The sequence below is a fragment of the Mustelus asterias genome, chromosome 1, assembly GCF_964213995.1.
Source record: "Mustelus asterias chromosome 1, sMusAst1.hap1.1, whole genome shotgun sequence".
NCBI classification, from domain to species: domain Eukaryota; kingdom Metazoa; phylum Chordata; class Chondrichthyes; order Carcharhiniformes; family Triakidae; genus Mustelus; species Mustelus asterias.
The window spans coordinates 21115304-21136887 of record NC_135801.1 but is presented as its reverse complement, the minus strand read 5'-3'; the positions used below and the strand labels follow the sequence as shown (position 1 = coordinate 21136887).

The following is a 21584-nucleotide window of genomic DNA, read 5'->3' as shown; positions in this document are numbered from 1 at the left end:
GGATCATAGTTTGAGGATAAGGAATAAACCTTTTAGGACTGAGGTGAGGAAAAATTTCTTCACCCCAGAGAGTGGTGAATGTGTGGAATTCACTATCACAAAGTAGTTGAGACCGAAATGTTTTGTGATTTCAAGAATAAATTAGATATAGCTCTTGGGGCTAAAGGGATCAAGGGATATGGAGGGGGGAAATCAGGATATTGAATTTGATGATCCTAATGAATGGTGGAGCAGGTTCGAAGGGCCAATTGGCCTACTCCTGCTATTTTCAATGAATCTAGGTTTACAAAAATGTCATCAACTTGAAACATTAACTCTGTTTCTGTTTCCACAGATGCTGCCAGATCTACTGAGTATTTCTGGCATTTTCTGTTGTAGATTTCCAGGATTGACTGTATTTTGCTTTTCTGTTAGATTTGGTTTCCATTTCCTTGTAATTATAATACTTCCGTGTAGCATGTCTCATTCTCACACCAAATTTTAATAATTGCATTTTCTATATTGACTTTAAACTGATCATTGTTGGTAGTATAACTTCGGAGAGATTGAGAATCACAACTGATACAATTTCACAACAAATCCAACAACTTTAGTGTCAAAAACTTAAGCTTGAAAGTAATACCAAATGATTGAAAACAGTTACTCCCTAGTTAGTCAGGCTAGGTCGACTGCAAATGGATTGAATTGAATCTGGAGGACAGATCCACTTCCAAAGCGACTTCCTCTATTGGTGGTTTCACTCCTGACACCACTGTCTCAAGGGTGTTTAGTTTGATTTTGTTTTGCCTGCATGGCAATAACTCCATTTCTCTGAGCCATTCATTCAATCAGTTTAGCTGCACGGTAACATGCTCCAAGAATTGATAATTCATTACCGCAGCAAATTTGAACAAACTGTAAATATACAAGTCTTGCATTATTTTATGGATTTTAACAATTTATTTTGCAGGCTGCGTGTAGCTGCACAAGATGCAGAACAGTTGCGAAAAGAGAGAATTTCTCTTGAGATACAAATTAGTGAGCTTCAGGAAAAATGTGCAAAGATGGAAGAAGAAAAATATGAGGCAGTGGCCAAGGTTCGAGACAGCATGCAACTGCTAGAAGAAGCAAATTTGCATAAAGACCAGGTAAGGTTTCACAGGTTTTTTTTTAAGAGCTGCAAAGGAAATGCTAGCAGAGGTTGTTTCATATCTTTATTGATGGGCTGAAAAACATGGCACATTTCACAAATGTAACCAGAATATTTTGTGTATTTTTCTGTTTTTACACCATTTGGGTATGATGTGAACTTATTTGAGAAATACAGTTGAAACTTGTGCATGTGTGGCTCTCGCCTCTGAGTGAGAAGGTTGTGGTTTCAGGTCCCACTCCAGGGTTTAAGTACAAAAGTTTAGTTGACCTTCCAACAATGAGGGATTGTTGCATCTTTGGAGGTGCCGTCTTTCTAATGAGGAGTTGTCTGCCCTCTGGGATAGAGATGCTGTGGTGGCAACAGAACTCAGCAGGTACGTTGGTGCAGCACAAAACTTTTATTCAAGTATACACAAGGAGAGCTCTGACTTCCAAGGAGGTAGCAGGAACTCTGATTAATGCATTCCACACTACAACAGATATACACAGGGTGTGTTTTTGGTCACCCCACTGGCTTCCTACATGACCATGTACATTCTGTGCAACCACAAATGCTTCCTACTTTCAACTACACTTGCTTTAAGAACATTTTTTTTCCTCCCCTGTTCTACTTTATCTACTCTATCTACTCTATTATCTGGTATCAACATATTAAATCTATGTATTAAGTTAATGCTGTTCCAAGCTATCCTTGACTAAACTGAGAGTAAAGATCCCATAGCACTATTTCAAAAAAGAGCAGGGGAGTTATCCCCAGTGTCCAGGCCAATGTTTACCCCTCAATCAACATGAAAAAAACCCATAAACTACCTGGTCATTGTCACATTGCTCTTTTGTGGGTGCTTGCTGTGCGCTGCCCCACTTCCTACATAACAACAGTACTTCATTAGCTGCAAATCACTTTGACCCATCCTGTGGTCATGAGAGGCACTACGTACATGCAAGTCTTCTTCCTTCATTCACATAATGCATCTAATAAAGAAAACAGTTTTATTGTGCCATACTGAGGCATAAAGCAAACAAATAAGTGTTGAATTAAAAGAGAGATTAGAAAGATAACTAAAAGCTTGTTAGAGTTTTTCAATGTTGAAAATATCTTTCATTTAAGAGGTGTGTGGAGAGGCTGAGGGAGTTAAAGGGAATTTCAAGCATGGCACTAAGAGGCTGCTATAGTCACAAATGGAAATGCACAAGAGTCAGAAATGGAGAATTTGGGGATTGTAGTACTTTTAGAAGATTATTAGTAGAGAGTGGTGATGCCTTGGAACGATTTAAACACAAGGATGACAGTTTTGAAGTTTGAGATGTTGGAAGACGGAGCAAATGTAGATCAGCAAGGACAAGGTTGATGGGCAAGTGGGATTTGTTGCAAGATAGGATATCAGCAGCAAACCACTGTGCCACACTGCTGCCCCCATTATTAAAATATACATGTTTATATGTGGCTAAAGTGAAATGACTTTAAGTGAAACATTTGTTCCCATAGGAATCAATGTTAAAACTAGTTGGGTTCTACAGAACCTATCTTTTAAAAAAGAAAGCAAAAACTGTAACTTTCTACTTAACCCCTGCTTGCCACAGATCCTGCTTCTTGATCCTACTGGTTACTGAAGATCCTCACCCTCCAAGTTGTGGCCATCCCTGTCCCTGATCTCTTAGTTGTCGCTTCATCCCCCTTCTGGATCGCCAAGCTGTGGCAGCTCCCCTCCACAACCCCCGGATGTGCCCCCAACCCACCAACCACCCTCTTACTGAACCACCCATTCCCTGGTTGACCCGCTTTGTTTCCCTCTCCTGGACCTGCATTCCTGTTGAAAAGCCAGAGCTCCGATGTTGTGGAAGTCCTGATAGTGCAGAAATGCTGATCCCAAGCTCGTACAATCCATGTTGTTTTTTTAAAAAATGACTTTCGAAGATGCTTCTGCCTCACTGCTCTTCTCTGCCAAGCGGGAGCATTTAAAAAACAATATTGATTGTAACAGCCGCAGATCAGTACTTCTGCTTCATTGGGACTCGCACTTCCACAGCATTGGCTTTGGATTGGATCTGGAGCTGCAGCTGGAGCACAAGTCCATGAGGCTGAGTCAGGGAGTGGGAGGTTCAACAAAAGTATGGGTCAGTAAGGGGGGAGGCCACAACTCGGAGGGAAGGGAGTGGGGACAGGCTGCTCCAAAATGGTACTGAACAGGATGTCACCCAGGAAACCACGTTAAAATGAACCTTGCACACTCGATGAGATTGTAAGTCCCATTAACTTAATGATGATAAAGTAAAATAACATTAAATGGGGCAACGTTAAACAAGAACTTGCTCTAGAGTAACTAGTTGACAATTTGAGTTTGATTTTCCCACAAAATATATCATTTGAATTCTTTCTTTGAGCTTGTAGGTACATTTTTGCCATTTTACACGAAACATGTTGGACCGGATTTTTGCCATCAAAGCAGAAATCTTGAGGGGATGGAATGGAGTCATGTCCAGCTGCCTCTGGAGGCTGTTTGCAGGTGGATGAATACCAAGGCAGGCTAATTGGAGGGCCTTCCTCAGTTCTCTGAGACTTTAGTCTATTTGCATAAAAGGTTGTTAGGCTCTCTTGCCCTGACTCCCACACCAATCCCATGCCCATAGCCCTCCTGCTACCTTTAAAGCATTTCACCCAGTATCCACTATGGGCCCACCTCAGGAACCACGTGGAGATAAAAAAAAACTTCTAACCATCGAAGAGAGCTCTCACTCGTACACACTTGATACAAGGAAGATCAAAGCCATTTCCAGTCTGGTCCAAGCTCTGTTCCCTAGCTACTGACTCCATCCCTCTCCCTCTGGTAACAGCCTGAGATTGTCAGTCTGTTTGCTAGCTTATGTGTCACTTTTGATCCCAAGATAAGCTTCCAACTTCATATTGGCACCATCACCAAGCCCTCTTATTTCCAACTCTGTAACATTGCACAATTTTGTCTGTCTTAGCTCATGTGCTCTTGAAAATCTCATCCATGCCTTTGTTATCTCTAGACTTGACTTACAATACATTGCTGGCTGGTCTCCCCATTCCACCCTCTGTAAACTTGAAGTCAAGTCCAGCCATATCTGAACTCGCAGCAAGTCCCATTCCGCTTTCACCCCTCTGCTCGCTGCCCTACATTAGCTCTCAGAAAATATTGATTGTAAAATTCCCATCCTTGTTTTCAAATTCCTCCAAGGCCTTGCCTTTCCCTACTGTATGATCTCCTCCAAGCCCACAACCCTTCAAGATATCTGCTCTCCTCTGATTCTGGCCTGCTGTGCATCCCAGATTAAAATTTCTGCACCATTGATGGCTATGCCTTCAGTTACCTAGGCCCCAAGCTTTGGAATTCCTTCCCTACGGCATTCTACTTCCCGGCCTCACTTTCCTCCTCGAAGACATTCCTTAAAACCTACCTCTGATCAAGCTTTTGGTCATCTGACCTAATATCTCTGTGGCTCAGTGTCATTCTTTGTTTTATAATGTTCCTCTGAGGCACTTTGGGACATTTTGTTACATTAAAGGTCCTATATAAATATAAGTTGTCGTCTTATTTTCTGAGCTTAGTTAGGATACATTTGTTTCTACTTACTTTGGGATCAGCTTATTATCAGACACACTCCTTGATTTTCTTTTTGAGCTAGTAAAGAATTGTAACTATTTTTACTTCACATTTAGCACTAATTCAGATCATGGAAATCATAGAAACCATACAATGCAGAAGGAGGCTATTTGGCCCATCGAGCCCGCACCGACGACAAACCCACCCAGGCCTTATTCCCATCACCCCACATATTAACTCCGCTAATCCCTCTAACCTACACATCCCAGGGCAACTTAGCATGGCCAATCCACCTAACCTGCACTTCCTTTGACAGTGATGGCAAATGATCCTGTTTGGTTTTCATTCAGCCAGCCAATTAGAAATAACATCACTAAAGTAACTAATTCCGGTGATTTGTTTTTTCCATTTTTGCAAAACCCTCAGGTTTTACTACGTGAAAAACAAAAGGATGAAGAAGTGGTAAAAATGAAGGAAGCCATGGTTCAGCTTGTTCAAGAGGCTGCAGTTCGAACAAGAAAGGAGGTTTGATAAACTGTGTATCTTAAAGTATTTTTCTAGTTTTGGCAGACTTAAACACGTGGAGTAAACTTAACATTCAGTATAGAAGCAATATTTTCAGTTAAAGCAATTGAAAAAGAAAAGTCCAGAGCACTTTGATACCTTAAAGTAACTGTTAGAGCTCTGTTTTAAGTTATACTATTTTTCAAGTTTTATAACTTCTGTGCCTTGTCAGTGGTGTTGAAAGCCATGTGTTTGGAAGGCATACATATGGACACAGCCTGGGATATATCATTTTTATTATCCCTTCCTCTGTGTGGGAAAATATCTGATCACTTTCCATTGCCTCTCACCAGCTGAATGGCTGCAATTGCAAACATTCTAGCCTGGACTTTATTCATGATTTCCACCCAAACTTCTACTTAATCAGGATGGAATCAAATAAAATAGTGCAAAATAGCGTGGCACAGTGGTTAGCACTGCTGCTTCACAGCGCCAGAGCCCCGGGTTCAGTTCCGGCCTTGGGTCACTGTCTGTGTGGAGTTTGCACATTCTCCCCATGTCTGCGTGGGTTTGCTCCAGTTTCCCCCCTCAGTCCAAAGATGTGTGGATTAGGTTGATTGGCTATGCAAAATTGACCCTAGTGTCGGGGGATTAACAAGGTAAATGTGTGGGGTTACAGGAATGAGGCCTGGGTGGGATTGTGGTCGGTGCAGACTCGATGGGCTGAATGGCCTCCTTCTGTACTGTAGGGTTCTATGGAAAATATTGTATAATTGCAGGTTTATGTGACAAATCACTTTTTAGCCTGGAGTACTGGTTTTTATTAATGCTGGTTCAAAAGTCCTCTTGCTAGAAAGTCTCTGCCCACAAAACTAGCTAGGAGTGGCAAATTTCCACTGATTATGCCTACACGGGGGGGTGGTCATCACACTGCGCCAGGATTCTCTGTTTCACATTACCTGTGATCACATGAATCTGACATGAATCACCTGATCAGTAGTGGTCAGTTGTCAGTTGAAGCCATTGATCCAGGCCTGTTTCTCCTGCTGCAGCAATTACTTCAGGTTCAATCAATTGATCTTTCCTCCATACAGAAGACTTGTGATCAGCAGTCAGTTAAAGCCACACAGGTGTGTCCTGCTCTGCTGCAGTAATTAGTTAATTGAAGACAGCAGTGACCAGCGGTCAATTGAAGCCAATTACAAAATAAGACCAAGAGCATTAAATCAAACAATTGATCTGTACTGCTCTTCTGAAAATCAATTAGTTAAAAAAATTGTAAAGCAATCCCATTCCTCTGTGATTTTAGAGAATGACCTGTTCCTGTAACAGATCAGTTACAGTTGAATAGACTGATTTGTGGGAGGTTGTGTGTTTGGAATTATGCTAATGAGTTTGCTTGGAGACTTGAGCCTTTCAGGACTAGTGCAGTGTCCAGCACATTGAGGACATTTTGCTGATAGCGACTGTTAATGGAAACTCCAAATCCACAATTATTTCGCTCTGACAGACTATACCATTCACCAATTTAACATGTGTAACTTCTTAGTGTTGACTCAAAAATGTAACTTGTTTTGAGTTTGGTTAAAGAATCATATGGAGAAATGTTCTAGAGTTTAATTCATTCACTTTATATATGTTATTTGATATGAACTGAGAACTTACAAAAATTAAACCTTACTGTTTTTGAGAAGATTGAATTAAATGAAAAAAAATGTCCTTTTTATTTCCCCCTTTATAGGTTGAAAATGTTCGGAAACAGAGCAATATACAGATTGCCCGTTTAGCCGAGGAACTGTCTGATATGCAGATGGTATGTGGGCCAACCTGCTATCCAGAAACAAATTGAGACAAAAGCAGCTGTTATTGATCCAATATTGATGCAATTGCCAACTTGCATCAAACACCAGCTGAAGCTCATTGGTTCAGATTTACTAATGAAAAAGATATTAAGCAGATCATTTTCCAATAACAACTTGCATCCATGTAGCATTTTTCAAGTAAAATAGCGTACTAAGGCACCAGAGAAAAGAGGATACCAAAATATAGAAAGAGATGTTGGGAAAGTGACCAAAAATTTGACCATAGTGTGTTTAAAGAAGCTTTTAAATTGGAAGAATTTGCTTCTAAATTAGAAGCAGTTCAGACTTGGTTCACTTGACTGATTCCTGGGATGAGGAGGTTATCTTAACGTTTGTTGGACCAGTATCCATTGAAGTTTAGATGAAAGAAAGGTGATCCTTTGAAACATACAAGATGTTGACAGAGTGGATGCTTCCTCTTGTGGGGGAGACCAGGACTAGGAGACAAGGAAAACATTTCTCCTCTTCTCATCTTAAATGAGAGACCCCCTAATTTTAAACTGAGGATCATGAGCCTGTGGGACTCTCTCCCACAAAGAGTGGCAGAGGCAGGATAATTGCATATCTTTAAGGCAGAGCTAGAGATATTCTTGATTAAAAGGGGAATTGAAGGGCATAAGGGGTAGGCAGGAAAGTAGAGTTGCAGATACAATGAATAAGCCATGATCTTACTAAACAGTGGAGCAGACTCTGTGGGCTGAATGGCATATTCCTGCTCCTAACTCATATATTCATATGTATGTTCATATGGCAGAGGGCTTTAAGGAAAGAATTATGGCGTATAGAGCCTAGGTGGCTAAAAGCATGGTGTGTTAATGGAGAGGTGAATAGACAGAGGATACACATGAGGCCAGAGTAAGAGGAACAGAGTATTCAGGAATGTGGAGAAGTGGGATCATAATGCTGTAGGACATTTGATGAGTGGAATCTTGGGGTGAGTGGTTTTAAGGCCATGGAGGGATTTAGATGTGTGAAGTACATTTTAAACCTGAGTCATGAAGGGATTTAAATCTGAAGAAGAACAATTTAAATTTGAGACTGTGGAGGAATTTGTATATGAAATTTGAGACATAGCTCAACTAAGAGTCAACATAGGTCACTGAGGATGACAACAATGGTGAGTGCCATAGTGCAGGAGAGGATACAGGCAGCAGATATTTGGGTGAATTGAAATGTACAGATGCCACCCAGGAAGGCATTGGATTTGTTAAGTCTAGAGGTTTCAGAAGCAGATTTGTTTAGCAGACAGTATTATAGAGATGGTTGTTCAATTACTGAAACTACCAGTAATTGCCAGGACTAATTTAAATAGACTAGCAACCAATGATTACTGGGAAAATGGCCCCTTTAAAAAAAAAATCTGCCAGCTGCAGTCAGTTTGACAAAGTACCTGTATGGAAAATTACTTTCAATGAAGGAATGAGCATTATTTTAAGAAGAAAAGGTGCCTTGCAGTTCTGGGTGTGTCATTGCTTCTTTTGTTATTAGGAAATAGTTATATAAAGCACAATTGCTGAGATAGGCTGGCAGTTATTTTAGATTACTAATACTGTTTGTACTATATTATTGTAAAAAAATAATTTATCTTGTCTTTTGAGGATTAGAATGTCAATTTATGTTTTGACAACCCACACTTACTGCCCAAGATCCAACTTTTTTTTTCATGCCGTCCAACCTCTCTCCCACACCCCAAACTATCATATGCCTGCCAGTCTTACATTTGAGGTTGAGTGGGAAAAGGCTCTTAAGAGGCAAGTTAAAGACCGTCATTGGAACAATGCTTCCTGACTGAGGCCCTGCTCATCCCCGCATAAAATCGCAACCGGCTTGGGACATGTGGGAATGGCGTGAGAGGGAATGCAATTTCATGCCCCACCTCCCTGCCCAGCCTCAGAACCTGCCAAGGGGTCAATGTAAAATTCTGGCCAGTGTGTTATTAAATCTTCACAGATTCCCATCTGTGAGGCTCCTTTGTCAGCCCACTACTGGGACCCTTTTTGAGTTGAAGGAAAGAAACAAGCCAGAACTGGCCTACTCAGACAAGATAAATATTCAAAGTTACTGTGTTGTCTAGCCACTCTTAGTTTATGGTGTTAGATAGTAAATGTGTTTCTTGGATAAGGTGCATCATGATCATGGTGTGCACCACAAATACATTTCTTTAAAAGAGCAAGCTTAATTTCCTCACCAATTACACATGTTTGTTGTATATTCTCCTATTAGAACTGTGGCGAGAAGCAAGGACAGATTGAAAGGGCCATTAGGGAGAAGCGAGCTGTGGAAGAGGAACTTGAAAAGGTAAAACACATCGGATGCGATAGTTTTAATAAATGAACTCTTGATTTGTGTGCAGTTGCGATGCTGTCTGCTCCAATCTCATCATCTCTCTTTACTGGCAATAAGTTTGTTATAAGGTAGATGGTTAGGATGAAATTTGCAAGTCACGTATACTCTTTGATTATTGCTTTGTCCTGATTACACCAAACTTTATTTAGTGTGTGTTTCTTCCATATGGATAAACAGCTGGAAAAACTGAGAGCCTCTCCGAAATGCATATTATATGTTGAATAATTTTTCTTTTTTTTTAAAATCTTGTATTCCTGTAACATCCTCTTGCAATATGTCTGCCATATATTGCTTGGCTCATAAGAGGATTAATGGGATGGTGGAGAAAAGGGATATCAGAGTATAAATCCACAAATCACTAAAAGTAGTAGCAGAGGTGAATAAGTCCATTTTTTAAAAAATGAAAACAGCCAGTAGGATTCACTTCTATAGGAACAGAATTGAAAACGAGAGAAGTTTAAGGTTAACTTGTATCAATGCTGAGCCCGCACTTGGATAATTCCGGTCTCTTTTTTTAAATTTATTTATTAGCGTCACAACTTTAACACTGTAATGAAGTTACTGTGAAAATCCCCTTGTCGCCACACTCCGGCGCCTGTTCGGGTACACCAAGGGAGAATTTAGCATGGCCAATGCACCTAACCAGCATGTCTTTCGGACAGTGGGAGGAAAACAGAGCATGGGGAGAATGTGCAGACTCCACACAGACTGGGAAGCTGGGAATTAAACCTGGGCCCTGGCGCTGCGAGGCAGCAGTGCTAATCACTGTGCCGCCCCTCTATTAAAAGGATGCATTAGGGAAGGTGCAAAAGAGAGTCACGAGAATTGTATCAGAACTCAGATCAAATGGGCTTGTGGCTCTTTTCACTAGCAAAGAGAAGCCTGAGGGGTGAACTGATAGAGGCCTTTAAGGTTACCAAAGGGTTTGATCAGATAGACGTAGAAAAAAATAATCCCACTTGGTGGGACAACCCTGACCTAGAAGTATGACTTTTTCAAGGTATATTTCCTTGATGAGGAAAGGTAGGACAAATAAATCCAGGATGATAAGAGCGATAGAGGTGAAGGTGAAAAATGCATGTATGACAGATGGCCAGGTAGAAAATACAATGTAGAATCAGGCTGAACGTAGAAGGACCAGTGAACAAACCAATAAGAAAAGTGAGGCGAGAGCATGAAAAGAAACTGGCATCTAACATATTTGGGAATCCCAAGTTGTTCTTTTACTGTCACTGGTGAAAGTCTTTGAATTTTGTACTTGATATCATTGCAGAAGCACCATTACCACAAGGATGCAGTGAGTTAAGGAGAAGGGCTATCACCACCTCGGCAGAACTCAAACTCATTTCTCTGCATGCTTTTTATGTAATTCATTTTATTGTTTCAACCATACACATGCAAAGAATGCTTTATATAAGCCTGGTTAACCATTTATGCCTTGAGAACAAAAAGAAACTAATTGTAGAATAGGTTCTGTGTAGCTGTGCCAGTGGCTGTTATATTATGCAAATCTTCAGTGATTTGTATCTTCTATTTTACAGTCATCTCTGAAGCAATGAAATATTGTGGCCTTAATAGCATGACAAGTGCTTTCGTACACTATTTAAAGCTGATTTGAACCATAATGATACTGTAAACCATTAATTACATACCATTTTATTTGTGAGGACTAACTTTTCACCTTGATGGTCATATTTCAAATGCCTTTTCTGTTTAAGTCCCAGGCATCTGTAAATATGGCTTTCTGGCTACAGGTTGGGTTTAAATGTTTGCAAACTTTTATCAGTGGAAATTTGTTAAAAGTAGAATGCAGCAAACTTTTTTGAATCATTCGTGGGACATGGGCGTCACTGGCTGGCCAGCATTTATTTCCCAACCCGGAGTTCCCCTTGTTCAGAGGGCAGTTCAGAGTCAACCACAGTGCTGTGGCTTTGGAGTCACATGTAGGCCAGACCAGGTAAGGACAGCAGATTTCCTTCCCCAAAGGGCATTAGTGAACCAGATGGGGTTTTTCGATAATGGCTTCATGGTCATCATTAGACTTTTAACTCCAGATTTTTTTACTTGAAATCATATTTCCCCCATCTGCCGAAGTGGGATTCAAATTCGGGTCCACAGAACAATTAGCTGAGTTTCTGGATTAATAGTCTTTTTGTGCATAAATAATTTCTAACCAAATTTTTGCCTCCAAAGGGACAAGGACACAGGCTTGTCACTGAACATGTCACATTTTCGATTCAGGAGGAAGATACCAAAGTTGATTGGCATTTATTTTTTTAAAAATAAATCTTTTCTTGCATACTTATTTCCTGTTTTTGAAAAGCTGGAATGCATGTTGCCACTGGTAGGAATATGAACAACAGTGAAGACATTGAATGCTTCTGGAGGCTAGCATATGGTTTTTCAATATGCTTTCTACTGTACACACAGTTTTTAAATAACTGCCTTGTAACAGGCCTTTAAAAAAACTCTATTATCACCCTTCCATTTCCTCCTACAATTAACACGCTAATTATCCTGTGTCTAAGAATTCTCACTGTTCATATCGTGTTGTTTCCTTCTTTGGGTCCCATGCTCACATGTGACGCAAGATCAATCAGTTAGTGAGCTACCATTGCGGAAAACCACAGGAAACGGATAATGGGCAATGAGTGTGAACTACTGTGATCAAGGTGGAACTGGTTGTGAGAAATCGAAGGTCAGGAACAAATGTAATATTGGCTAAACCACATGCTGATCAATATGTGGCCAGGAACATGACAAATCTAGAAATCCATAATCCAGTAGTTTAAAGAGTAACAGATGTTCCATACTTTAGTAGGGAAATAATCACAAAGAATCACAGGTCTGTTACTGAAATTGCATTTTTACTTGCAAGTTTGTTTGCTATCCTTAAAACCTTGGCTCCTTCCTCTGGTTCCACAGATATCTTTGGCCCTCTGCACAAGTGGGCAATATATGTGTGTAAGCCTTGTCAATGAGTTTCTAGAAATTCTTCACCCACAAAGACAGCACAGTCTGACTTGCATTGCCTGATGTATGTTGTCGTCTGTCTCTCAATTCGAGGATGATGGCTACTCAGTATCATGAGCTTCTGCAATGGGTCTTTGTGACTGAACAGGCCAATTCTTGGCCCACAGATCTTGGGGCACATGCCACAAGTTAGTGGGATCCAGAGTGTGGGTACTCCAAAGTGCTTCCTTGTGTGTGTATATACATAGTGCTTCCTGGCGTGAAGGTACTGGTGAGGCCGCAACTGGAGTAGTGTGTGCAATTTTGGTCCCCTTATTTGCGGAAGGATGTATTGGCCTTGGAGGAGTACAGAGAAGGTTCACAAGGTTGATACCGGAGATGAGGGGGTTAGCTTATGAGGAGAGACTGAGTAGATTGGGCCTGTACTCGTTGGAGTTTAGAAGTCTGAGAGGAGATTTTATAGAGACGTATAAGATAATGAAGGGGCTCGACAGGGTAGAGGCAGAGAGATTCTTTCCACTTAGAAAGGAAACAAGAACTAGAGGACACAGCCTCAAAATAAGGGGGAGTCAGTTTAGAACAGAGTTGAGGAGGAACTTCTTCTCTGAGGGTAATGAGTCTCTGGAATTCTCTGCCCATTGAAGGCTACCTCGTTAAATATGTTTAAGTCACAGGTAGATAGATTTCTGATCAATAAGGGAATTAAGGGTTATGGGGAGCGGGCAGGTACGTGGAACTAAACCACTATCCGATCAGCCATGATCTTATTGAATGGCGGTGCAGGCTCGAGGGTCTAGATAGCCTACTCCTGCTCCTATTTCTTATGTTATGTTCTTATGAACATACATGCTCACAGACTGCTGGATAGCAAGTAGGAGTCGAGACCCTAGCTCTTTAGTTTTAACTTCCTCTTTGTTCATCTTGACTCGCATTATTGAAGCCAATTGCAGCGTCTCTTGTCAGTACCTCATCTTAGATAAGTTATCAAGATCTATATGACTGAGCTACCCATTGTAACAACTCACTAAGACATTTGGGGAGCTCAAACTCATTTCTCTGCATGCTTTTTATGTAATTCATTTTATTATTTTAACCATACACATGCAAAGAATGCTTTATATAACGCTTTTCCAAACTTCAGCAAATCATTCTCATCACTGACAAGGAATAATGTGTCAGATGTTTTCTTAATAATAGGAAAACAAGAATATTGTGATTTACATGTGGAATTAGTCTTTCTCATATTTTTCAAAAGTTCAATCAATAGTAGATGGTCCACCCCTTTCCATCAAATTCATTGATCACCTGCTTTCTGAAGGGACTGATTTTCACAATTTCTTTCAAGTCTTGTGGCTCTTTTCCCCAGAATCCCCAGTTGACCACCAAACTTAAAATTCTCATTAAAAAAACTGTTTCAGATTTATCGCAATGGCACGGGCACTGAAGAAGATCACAGGAAAATAAATGAACTGCACCAGCGATGCTTGATTGCAGAACGTGCAAAAGACGATCTCCAGATAAGTTTACAAGCAGCACAAAACAAAATCAAGCAACTTGAGATGAAGTAAGAATGTCTTTCCTTTGACATTTATGTTACAACAAAATACTTCATGACATTTCTCTGTTTCTGATAGCATCATTAAAACATAGGAGACCATTTAGCCCAATCAATCCATGTTGGCTGTCTGTACAACAGTTCAGTCAGTCCCATTCCCCTGCTGTATCCCCATGTTCCTGGAAGATTCTTTCCCTGAAGTGCCCTTCCAATTTCCTTTTGAAAGTATCGATTTCCACTTCCATCTCCTTCGTAAGCTGCAAATTCCAGGTTATTACCACTTGGTGTGTTTTTAAAAAAAAGAAAGTTCTCCCTCTTGTCACCCCTGCATCTCTTGCCCAATACCTTAAATCTGTGTCCTCTAGTCCTTGCATAATCAACTAATGGGAACAGCATTTCTCTGTCCACCTTCTCTAAATCTTTCATTGTTTTGTACAGGTCTTTCAAATCTCCCCTCGACCTCCTTTGTTCCAGTGAGAACAACCCCAGCTTCTCCAACAAAAACAGAAAATTTTCTGTTTTTGTTTCAGATTCCAGCATCTGCAGTATTTTGCTTTTATCCCAACTTCTCCAACCTAATTTTGTAACTAAGTCCTCACATCCCTGGAACCACTCTGGTAAATTTCCCCCTGCACCATTTTAAGGACTCTCTCATCCTTTCTATAGTGTGGTGACCAGAACTGGATATTTCTGCATTAAAGTATCTTGGTAGATGGAATAGGAGATCCATGTTGAGTGTAATAACCAGCACAGACTAGTTGGGTCTTATGGCCTCTTTCTGTACTGCATATTCTATGCAATTGTATGTGGAAGAATATAAAGGAGAAATTTAATCAGGTTCCCAATTCTGAGCACTATCCTGTTGATCCTTTTTGAAATGTACATGTATGGGTGTCAGGTGAGAACAAGATTGGTTTTGATCATGAGGCCCATTTGGCAGAGTAGCATCCAGATACCCTGAAGGCTCAGGAAAGAAGGGTTTTAAAAATGACCACTGACAAAATAGAACTTCAATTTATATTCTCTGTGGTATCTATAGACATGAAATATGACCAACAATTATGGCTGTTATAGTAACTTTTTGTTCATTTTGTAGTTTTGAGGAGGAAATGTCCCGTTGCCAAGAAATGGTTCAGAAATTGCAGAGCACTCTGGACTCTGTACGTGGCGACTGTGACATGGTCAGTGAGGAGCGATTGAGATTACAGAAAGAAAATGAGCAGCTTCGTAAGGAGATGGAAGAACTGAAGAAAGCTAGTATGGACGTACAAAGGAAAGCAAGGCAGCAGGTATGAGAGTACAAAAGAAGGGGAAAAAACGTCTTGGGGATATATTCTTCATCAGAAGTTGGAGAAAGCGTTACAAGGCATCAAATTGATCTTAAATCGTTATAATTTTTTAGAAAATATTTCCTAAATCTTTGGAGTTTGGGAAGGGGGAAACATGTTTGATTTGGATGTTTTCCCTCCTGTTCTGGAGAAATAGCTAAATTGCGACACCCCTCCCACCCAGTTACTGTAGCTGAAACCAGCTTGAAATAGGCTCTTCCAACGTTTCTGCTGTAATGACCAGTACCGCATCATGTGGTGCATTTTGACACTAAGCTATTTCAAGACTTTTGTTCTTCAATTTGTTGCCATTACAAAAAATAAATTCTGAAATACCCTTGTTAGAAATTTTTATGGTACAATAAACTCTCTATGCCTCAGTCTTCCTTTCTTTCTCGATCTCTCTATTCTAATTTTTATCTTTCTTTCTCTCTTTCTCTCTGTCTCCCTCTCTATCCTATCTTTCTTGCTTTACTCACACTCCGATTTTTGTTTTTCACCGTCTGTTCCTGTCACTCTGTGCTATCGCTTTCTACACTATCTCTCTCTACCTTTTTCACACCCTCCTTATCCCATCCCTATTTCACTCTGATCTATCTATCTCTCTCCCTCTTGATTTTTTTTATTTCTCTATCCTTTCTCTCCCTACTTTTCTTTGCTATTTCTATTTCTCTCTAACAAAACGGGTGGCACTTGAATCCCAGGGGGACCAATATCCTGGCGGGAAGGTTGGCTAAGGCTACTGGGGAGAGTTTAAACTAGATAGGTTGGGGGAAGGGGATCGAGTCGAGGTGACTGGGAGTGAGGAAGTTAGCTCTCAAACAGAGAAGGGTTATAGACAGTGCAAGAGGGAGGATGGACGGGGGATAGAGAAGGGGAGAGCTCAGACCAAAGGATTGAGATGTGTTTACTTTAATGCCAGGAGTATAGTGAATAAAGGGGATGAGCTCAGAGCGTGGATCGATGCCTGGAAGTGTGATGTGGTGGCCATTACGGAGACTTGGATGTCTCAGGGACAGGACTGGATACTCCAGGTGCCGGGATTCAGATGTTTCAGGAAGGACAGGGAGGGAGGCAAGAGAGGGGGTGGAGTTGGGGGGCACTGCTGATCAGGGATAGTGTCACAACTGTAGAGAAGGTGTATGCTGTGGAGGGATTGTCTACAGAGTCTACATGAAGGAGTACAATATAAAGGGAAAGACTCTTAGTACTGTAGAGGATCAGAAGGACCTTGGGGTCCAGGTCCATAGGACTCTAAAATCGGCCCCGCAGGTGGAGGAGGTGGTTAAGAAGGCGTATTGTGTGTTGGCCTTTATCAATCGAGGGATTGAGTTTAGGAGTCCGGGGATAATGATGTAGCTATATAAGACCCTCGTCAGACCCCACTTGGAGTACTGTGCTCAGTTCTGGTCACCTCATTACAGGAAGGATGTGGAAATGATTGAAAGGGTGCAGAGGAGATTTACAAGGATGTTGCCTGGATTGAGTGGCATGCCTTATGAGGATAGGCTGAGGGAGCTCGGTCTTTTCTCCTTGGAGAGACGAAGGATGAGAGGAGACCTAAAAGAGGTGTATAAGATGTTGAGAGGCATAGATCGGGTGGACTCTGAGGCTTTTTCCCAGGGTGGAAATGGCTGCTACGAGAGGACATGGGTTTAAGGTGCTGGGGGAAGTTTTTCACACACAGGGTGGTGGGTGAGTGGAATCGGCTGCCGTCAGTGGTGGTGGAGGCAAACTCAATCGGGTCTTTAAAGAGACTCCTGGATGAGTACATGGGACTTAATAGGATGGAGGGTTATAGGTAGACCTAAAAGGTAGGGATATGTTCAGCACAACTTGTGGGACCGAAGAGCCTGTTTTGTGCTGCAGTTTTTCGATGTTTCTATATCTCCAATTCTTTCTCCCTTGTCATAGAAAATGAAAGGTTGAGCAATTCAGTTGTTCAGTATTTTTGGCAGTTACTATTTCCTTGTATGGCTAGGTTTAGGAAAAAAAAAGCAATTTGGTTAAGCTTTTGTGGATTTGTGATTCATAGGTTTCCCTACATTTGAGCCAATCAGCATGGGTAACTTATTCATAGTGCACTATGTCCTTGTTCTGCTCCAAGCAATATGTGCATGTCTTTAAATTGTGTACCTTTAAAGTAGTGTGTATGGCCTTGAGCGTTTCCTCTGCCGAGTGCTCTATGTGCACCAGTTTCTGCTCATAGGTGAGAATTGATGGTGACCCCAAACCTAAGTAGTCCCCCATCAATCACATTTGACTTGCATTTCCTGGCCACCGCAAGCAGGAGTGAGAATCTCCCACTTGAAACAAGGAAGGAATGTGAATTAAATTTAAATAACAGGAGAATGATGTTGCAAGATAAAAAGTGGATCATCCAATGAAATGGAACATTAGAGGCTGCAGGGCTGCTACTTCAGCTTGGAGAGTATCAAGGAGCATGCCGACAAGAGGTGAGGCCACATTGGATTTGGTACTGGGAAATGAACTGGGCCAAGTGTTAGATTTGGTTGTGGGAGAGCACTTTGGAGATAGTGACCACAATTCGGTGTCTTTTGTTATTGCAATGGAGAGGGAAAGGGCCGTACGGCAGGGCAAGGTTTACAATTGGGGGAGAGGTAATTATGATGCGATTAGGCAAGAATTAGGGGGCATAAGTTGGGAACAGAAACTGTCAGGGAAAGGCACTAATGAAAAGTGGAACTTTTTCAAGGAACAAATACTGGGTGTCCTTGATAGGTATGTCCCTGTCAGGCAGGGAAGAAATGGCCGAGTGAGGGAACCGTGGTTCACGAAAGAGGTGGAATGTCTTGTGAAAAGGAAGAGGGAAGCTTATGTAGGGATGAGGAAACAAGGTTCAGATGGCTCGATTTGAGGGTTACAAGTTAGCGAGGAACGAGCTGAAAAAGGGGCTTAGGAGAGCTAGGAGGGGACATGAGAAGTCCTTGGCGGGTCGGATCAAGGAAAACCCCAAGGCTTTTTACTCTTATGTGAGGAATAAAAGAATGACCAGGGTGAGGTTAGGGCCGGTCAAGGACAGTAGTGGGAACTTGTGTATGGAGTCAGTAGAGATAGGCGAGGTGATGAATGAATACTTTTCTTCAGTGTTCACCAAGGAGAGGGGCCATGTTTTTGAGGAAGAGAAGGTGTTACAGGCTAATAGGCTGGAGGAAATAGATGTTCAGAGGGAGGATGTCCTGGCAGTTTTGAATAAACTGAAGGTCGATAAGTCCCCTGGGCCTGATGAAATGTATCCTAGGATTCTTTGGGAGGCAAGGGATGAGATTGCAGAGCCTTTGGCTTTGATCTTTGGGTCCTCACTGTCCACGGGGATGGTGCCAGAGGACTGGAGAGTGGCGAATGTTGTTCCTCTGTTTAAGAAAGGGAATAGAAATGACCCTGGTAATTATAGACCGGTTAGTCTTACTTCGGTGGTTGGTAAATTGATGGAAAAGGTCCTTAGGGATGGGATTTACAACCATTTAGAAAGATGCGGATTAATCCCGGATAGTCAGCACGGATTCGTGAAGGGCAAGTCGTGCCTCACAAATTTGATAGAATTTTTTGAGGAGGTAACTAAGTGTGTTGATGAAGATAGGGCAGTTGATGTCATATACATGGATTTTAGTAAGGCGTTTGATAAGGTCCCCCATGGTCGGCTTATGATGAAAGTGAGGAGGTGTGGGATAGAGGGAAAGTTGGCCGATTGGATAGGTAACTGGCTGTCTGATCGAAGACAGAGGGTGGTGGTGGATGGAAAATTTTCGGACTGGAGGCAGGTTGCTAGCTGAGTGCCACAGGGATCAGTGCTTAGTCCTCTGCTCTTTGTGATTTTTATTAATGACTTAGAGGAGGGGGCTGAAGGGTGGATCAGTAAATTTGCTGATGACACCAAGATTGGTGGAGTAGTGGATGAGGTGGAGGGCTGTTGTAGGCTGCAAAGAGACATAGATAGGATGCAAAGCTGGGCTGAAAAATGGCAAATGGAGTTTAACCCTGATAAATGTGAGGTGATTCATTTTGGTAGGACTAATTTAAATGTGGATTACAGGGTCAAAGGTAGGGTCCTGAAGACTGTGGAGGAACAGAGAGATCTTGGGGTCCATATCCACAGATCTCTAAAGGTTGCCACTCAAGTGGATAGAGCTGTGAAGAAGGCCTATAGTGTGTTAGCTTTTATTAACAGGGGGTTGGAGTTTAAGAGCCGTGGGGTTATGCTGCAACTGTACAGGACCTTGGTGAGACCACATTTGGAATATTGTGTGCAGTTCTGGTCACCTCACTATAAGAAGGATGTGGAAGTGCTGGAAAGAGTGCAGAGGAGATTTACCAGGATGCTGCCTGGTTTGGAGGGTAGGTCTTATGAGGAAAGGTTGAGGGAGCTAGGGCTGTTCTCTCTGGAGCGGAGGAGGCTGAGGGGAGACTTAATAGAGGTTTATAAAATGATGAAGGGGATAAATAGAGTGAACGTTCAAAGACTATTTCCTCGGGTGGATGGAGCTATTACAAGGGGGCTTAACTATAGGGTTCGTGGTGGGAGATATAGGAAGGATATCAGAGGTAGGTTCTTTACGCAGAGAGTGGTTGGGGTGTGGAATGGACTGCCTGCAGTGATAGTGGAGTCAGACACTTTAGGGACATTTAAGCAGTTATTGGATAGGCACATGGAGCACACCAGGATGATAGGGAGTGGGATAGCTTGATCTTGGTTTCAGATAAAGCTCAGCACAACACCGTGGGCTGAAGGGCCTGTTCTGTGCTGTACTGTTCTATGTTCTATGCTGTGAACTCCTGAGACCTCCTGGAAAAATAAATTCTATAATTTTTGATCAGGTGGAAGTGCAACAGTGGTGTGCTGTATCTGGCAACAGGCGACAGACCTCACTTTCATCAGCAACTAATGCTATTCCAGTTTGCCAGACCCCATTTGGAACCACATTGAACAGTGCTCATCCAGCCCAAAATTTTGCATAGAACTGTCAGGTTAAGTCACAATTAAATGTGGTCACTGCATAAAGCCAATACCGGAGAGACGGTGGCCTAGTGGCGATGTATTAATAATGTTCTGGGAACATGGGTTTTATTTCCACCATGGCAGCTGGTAGAATTTAAAATTCAATTAATAATTTCTGGAATTAAAGACAAGTCTCACTAACAATCACTATGAAGCCACTGTTGATTGTCATAAAACCCCATCTGGTTCACCACTGTCTTCCCTAAAAAGGACCATCTGCTGTCCTTACTAATCTAGCCTACGTGCGACTCCAGACCCACAGCAATGTGATTGACTCTTAACTTCCCCCGAAATTGTTCAGCAAGCCATTCAGTTCTAGGGCAATGATCGATGGGCAGCAAATAGGAACATAGAAATTAGGAGCGATAGCAGGCAATTCAGCCCTTCAAGCCTGCTCTGCCATTCTATATGATCATGACTGATCTCCATCTCATCCTAACTCCACTTCCCTGCCTTTTCCCCATAGTCCTTAATCCCACTTTTGATCAAATATTTATCTTATCTCCTTCTTGAATCGATTGATTCTGCAGCCACTGCACTCTGGGGCAGTGAGTTCCATAGATTCACAACCTCTGTGAGAAGCAGCTTCTCCCCCCCCCCCCCCCCCCCCCCCTCTTACTCTACAACCACGATCTCTTGTCCTAGACTGTTCAAGAAGGGAGGAACATTTGGTTAACATTTACTTTATCAATCCTGTTGAGTATTTTATATACCTCCAATCAAATCCCACCCCCCCTTCATTCTTCTGTACTCCAGTGAGTACAAGTCCAAGCTACTCAACCGCTTCTCACGTGACAGCCCCTTCAAAACTTGAATCAGTCTCGTGAATCTCTTCTGAACCGCCTCCAGTGGCACCACATCCTTCCTCAGGAAGGTGACCCAAAACTGAACACAGTAATCCAAATGTGGTCTCGCCAATATCCGATACAATTATAACAACACCTCTCTACTTTTATACTCTAGACCCTTCGCAATAAATGCCAAGATTCAATTTGCCTTCCTTATAACATTCTGTACCAGCATATCCACTTTCTGCACAAGGACACCCAGATTCCTCTGCACAGATGCCTTTTGAATCTGTTTCTCATTTAAATAGTAATTTGTCCTTTTATGTTTTTGGCCAAAATGGATAACCTCTCATTTATTCACATTAAACTCCATCTGCCAGATTCTGGCCCATGCCCCTAGCCTGTCAATATTCATTTGTAAACTTTTTCTTTCCTCATCACAGCCCGCTTTCCCACCTGTTTTCACGTCGTCAGCAAATTTCACTATGTTACACTCTATCCCTGCTTGTAGATC

General features: G+C 41.8%; 1 protein-coding gene across 2 annotated transcripts in view; it reads left to right on the top strand.

Moving 5' to 3' along the window:
* Positions 1–21584, top strand: part of sclt1 (sodium channel and clathrin linker 1) — a 101704-nt gene that overhangs the window by 49520 nt on the left and 30600 nt on the right. For both annotated transcript variants that reach the window (XM_078210322.1, XM_078210328.1), the window contains exons 13-18: positions 950–1127; positions 5124–5222; positions 6943–7014; positions 9287–9361; positions 13801–13946; positions 15034–15226. In XM_078210322.1, coding sequence (XP_078066448.1) covers positions 950–1127; positions 5124–5222; positions 6943–7014; positions 9287–9361; positions 13801–13946; positions 15034–15226 — 763 coding nt within the window. The remainder of the gene's footprint in view (positions 1–949; positions 1128–5123; positions 5223–6942; positions 7015–9286; positions 9362–13800; positions 13947–15033; positions 15227–21584) is intronic.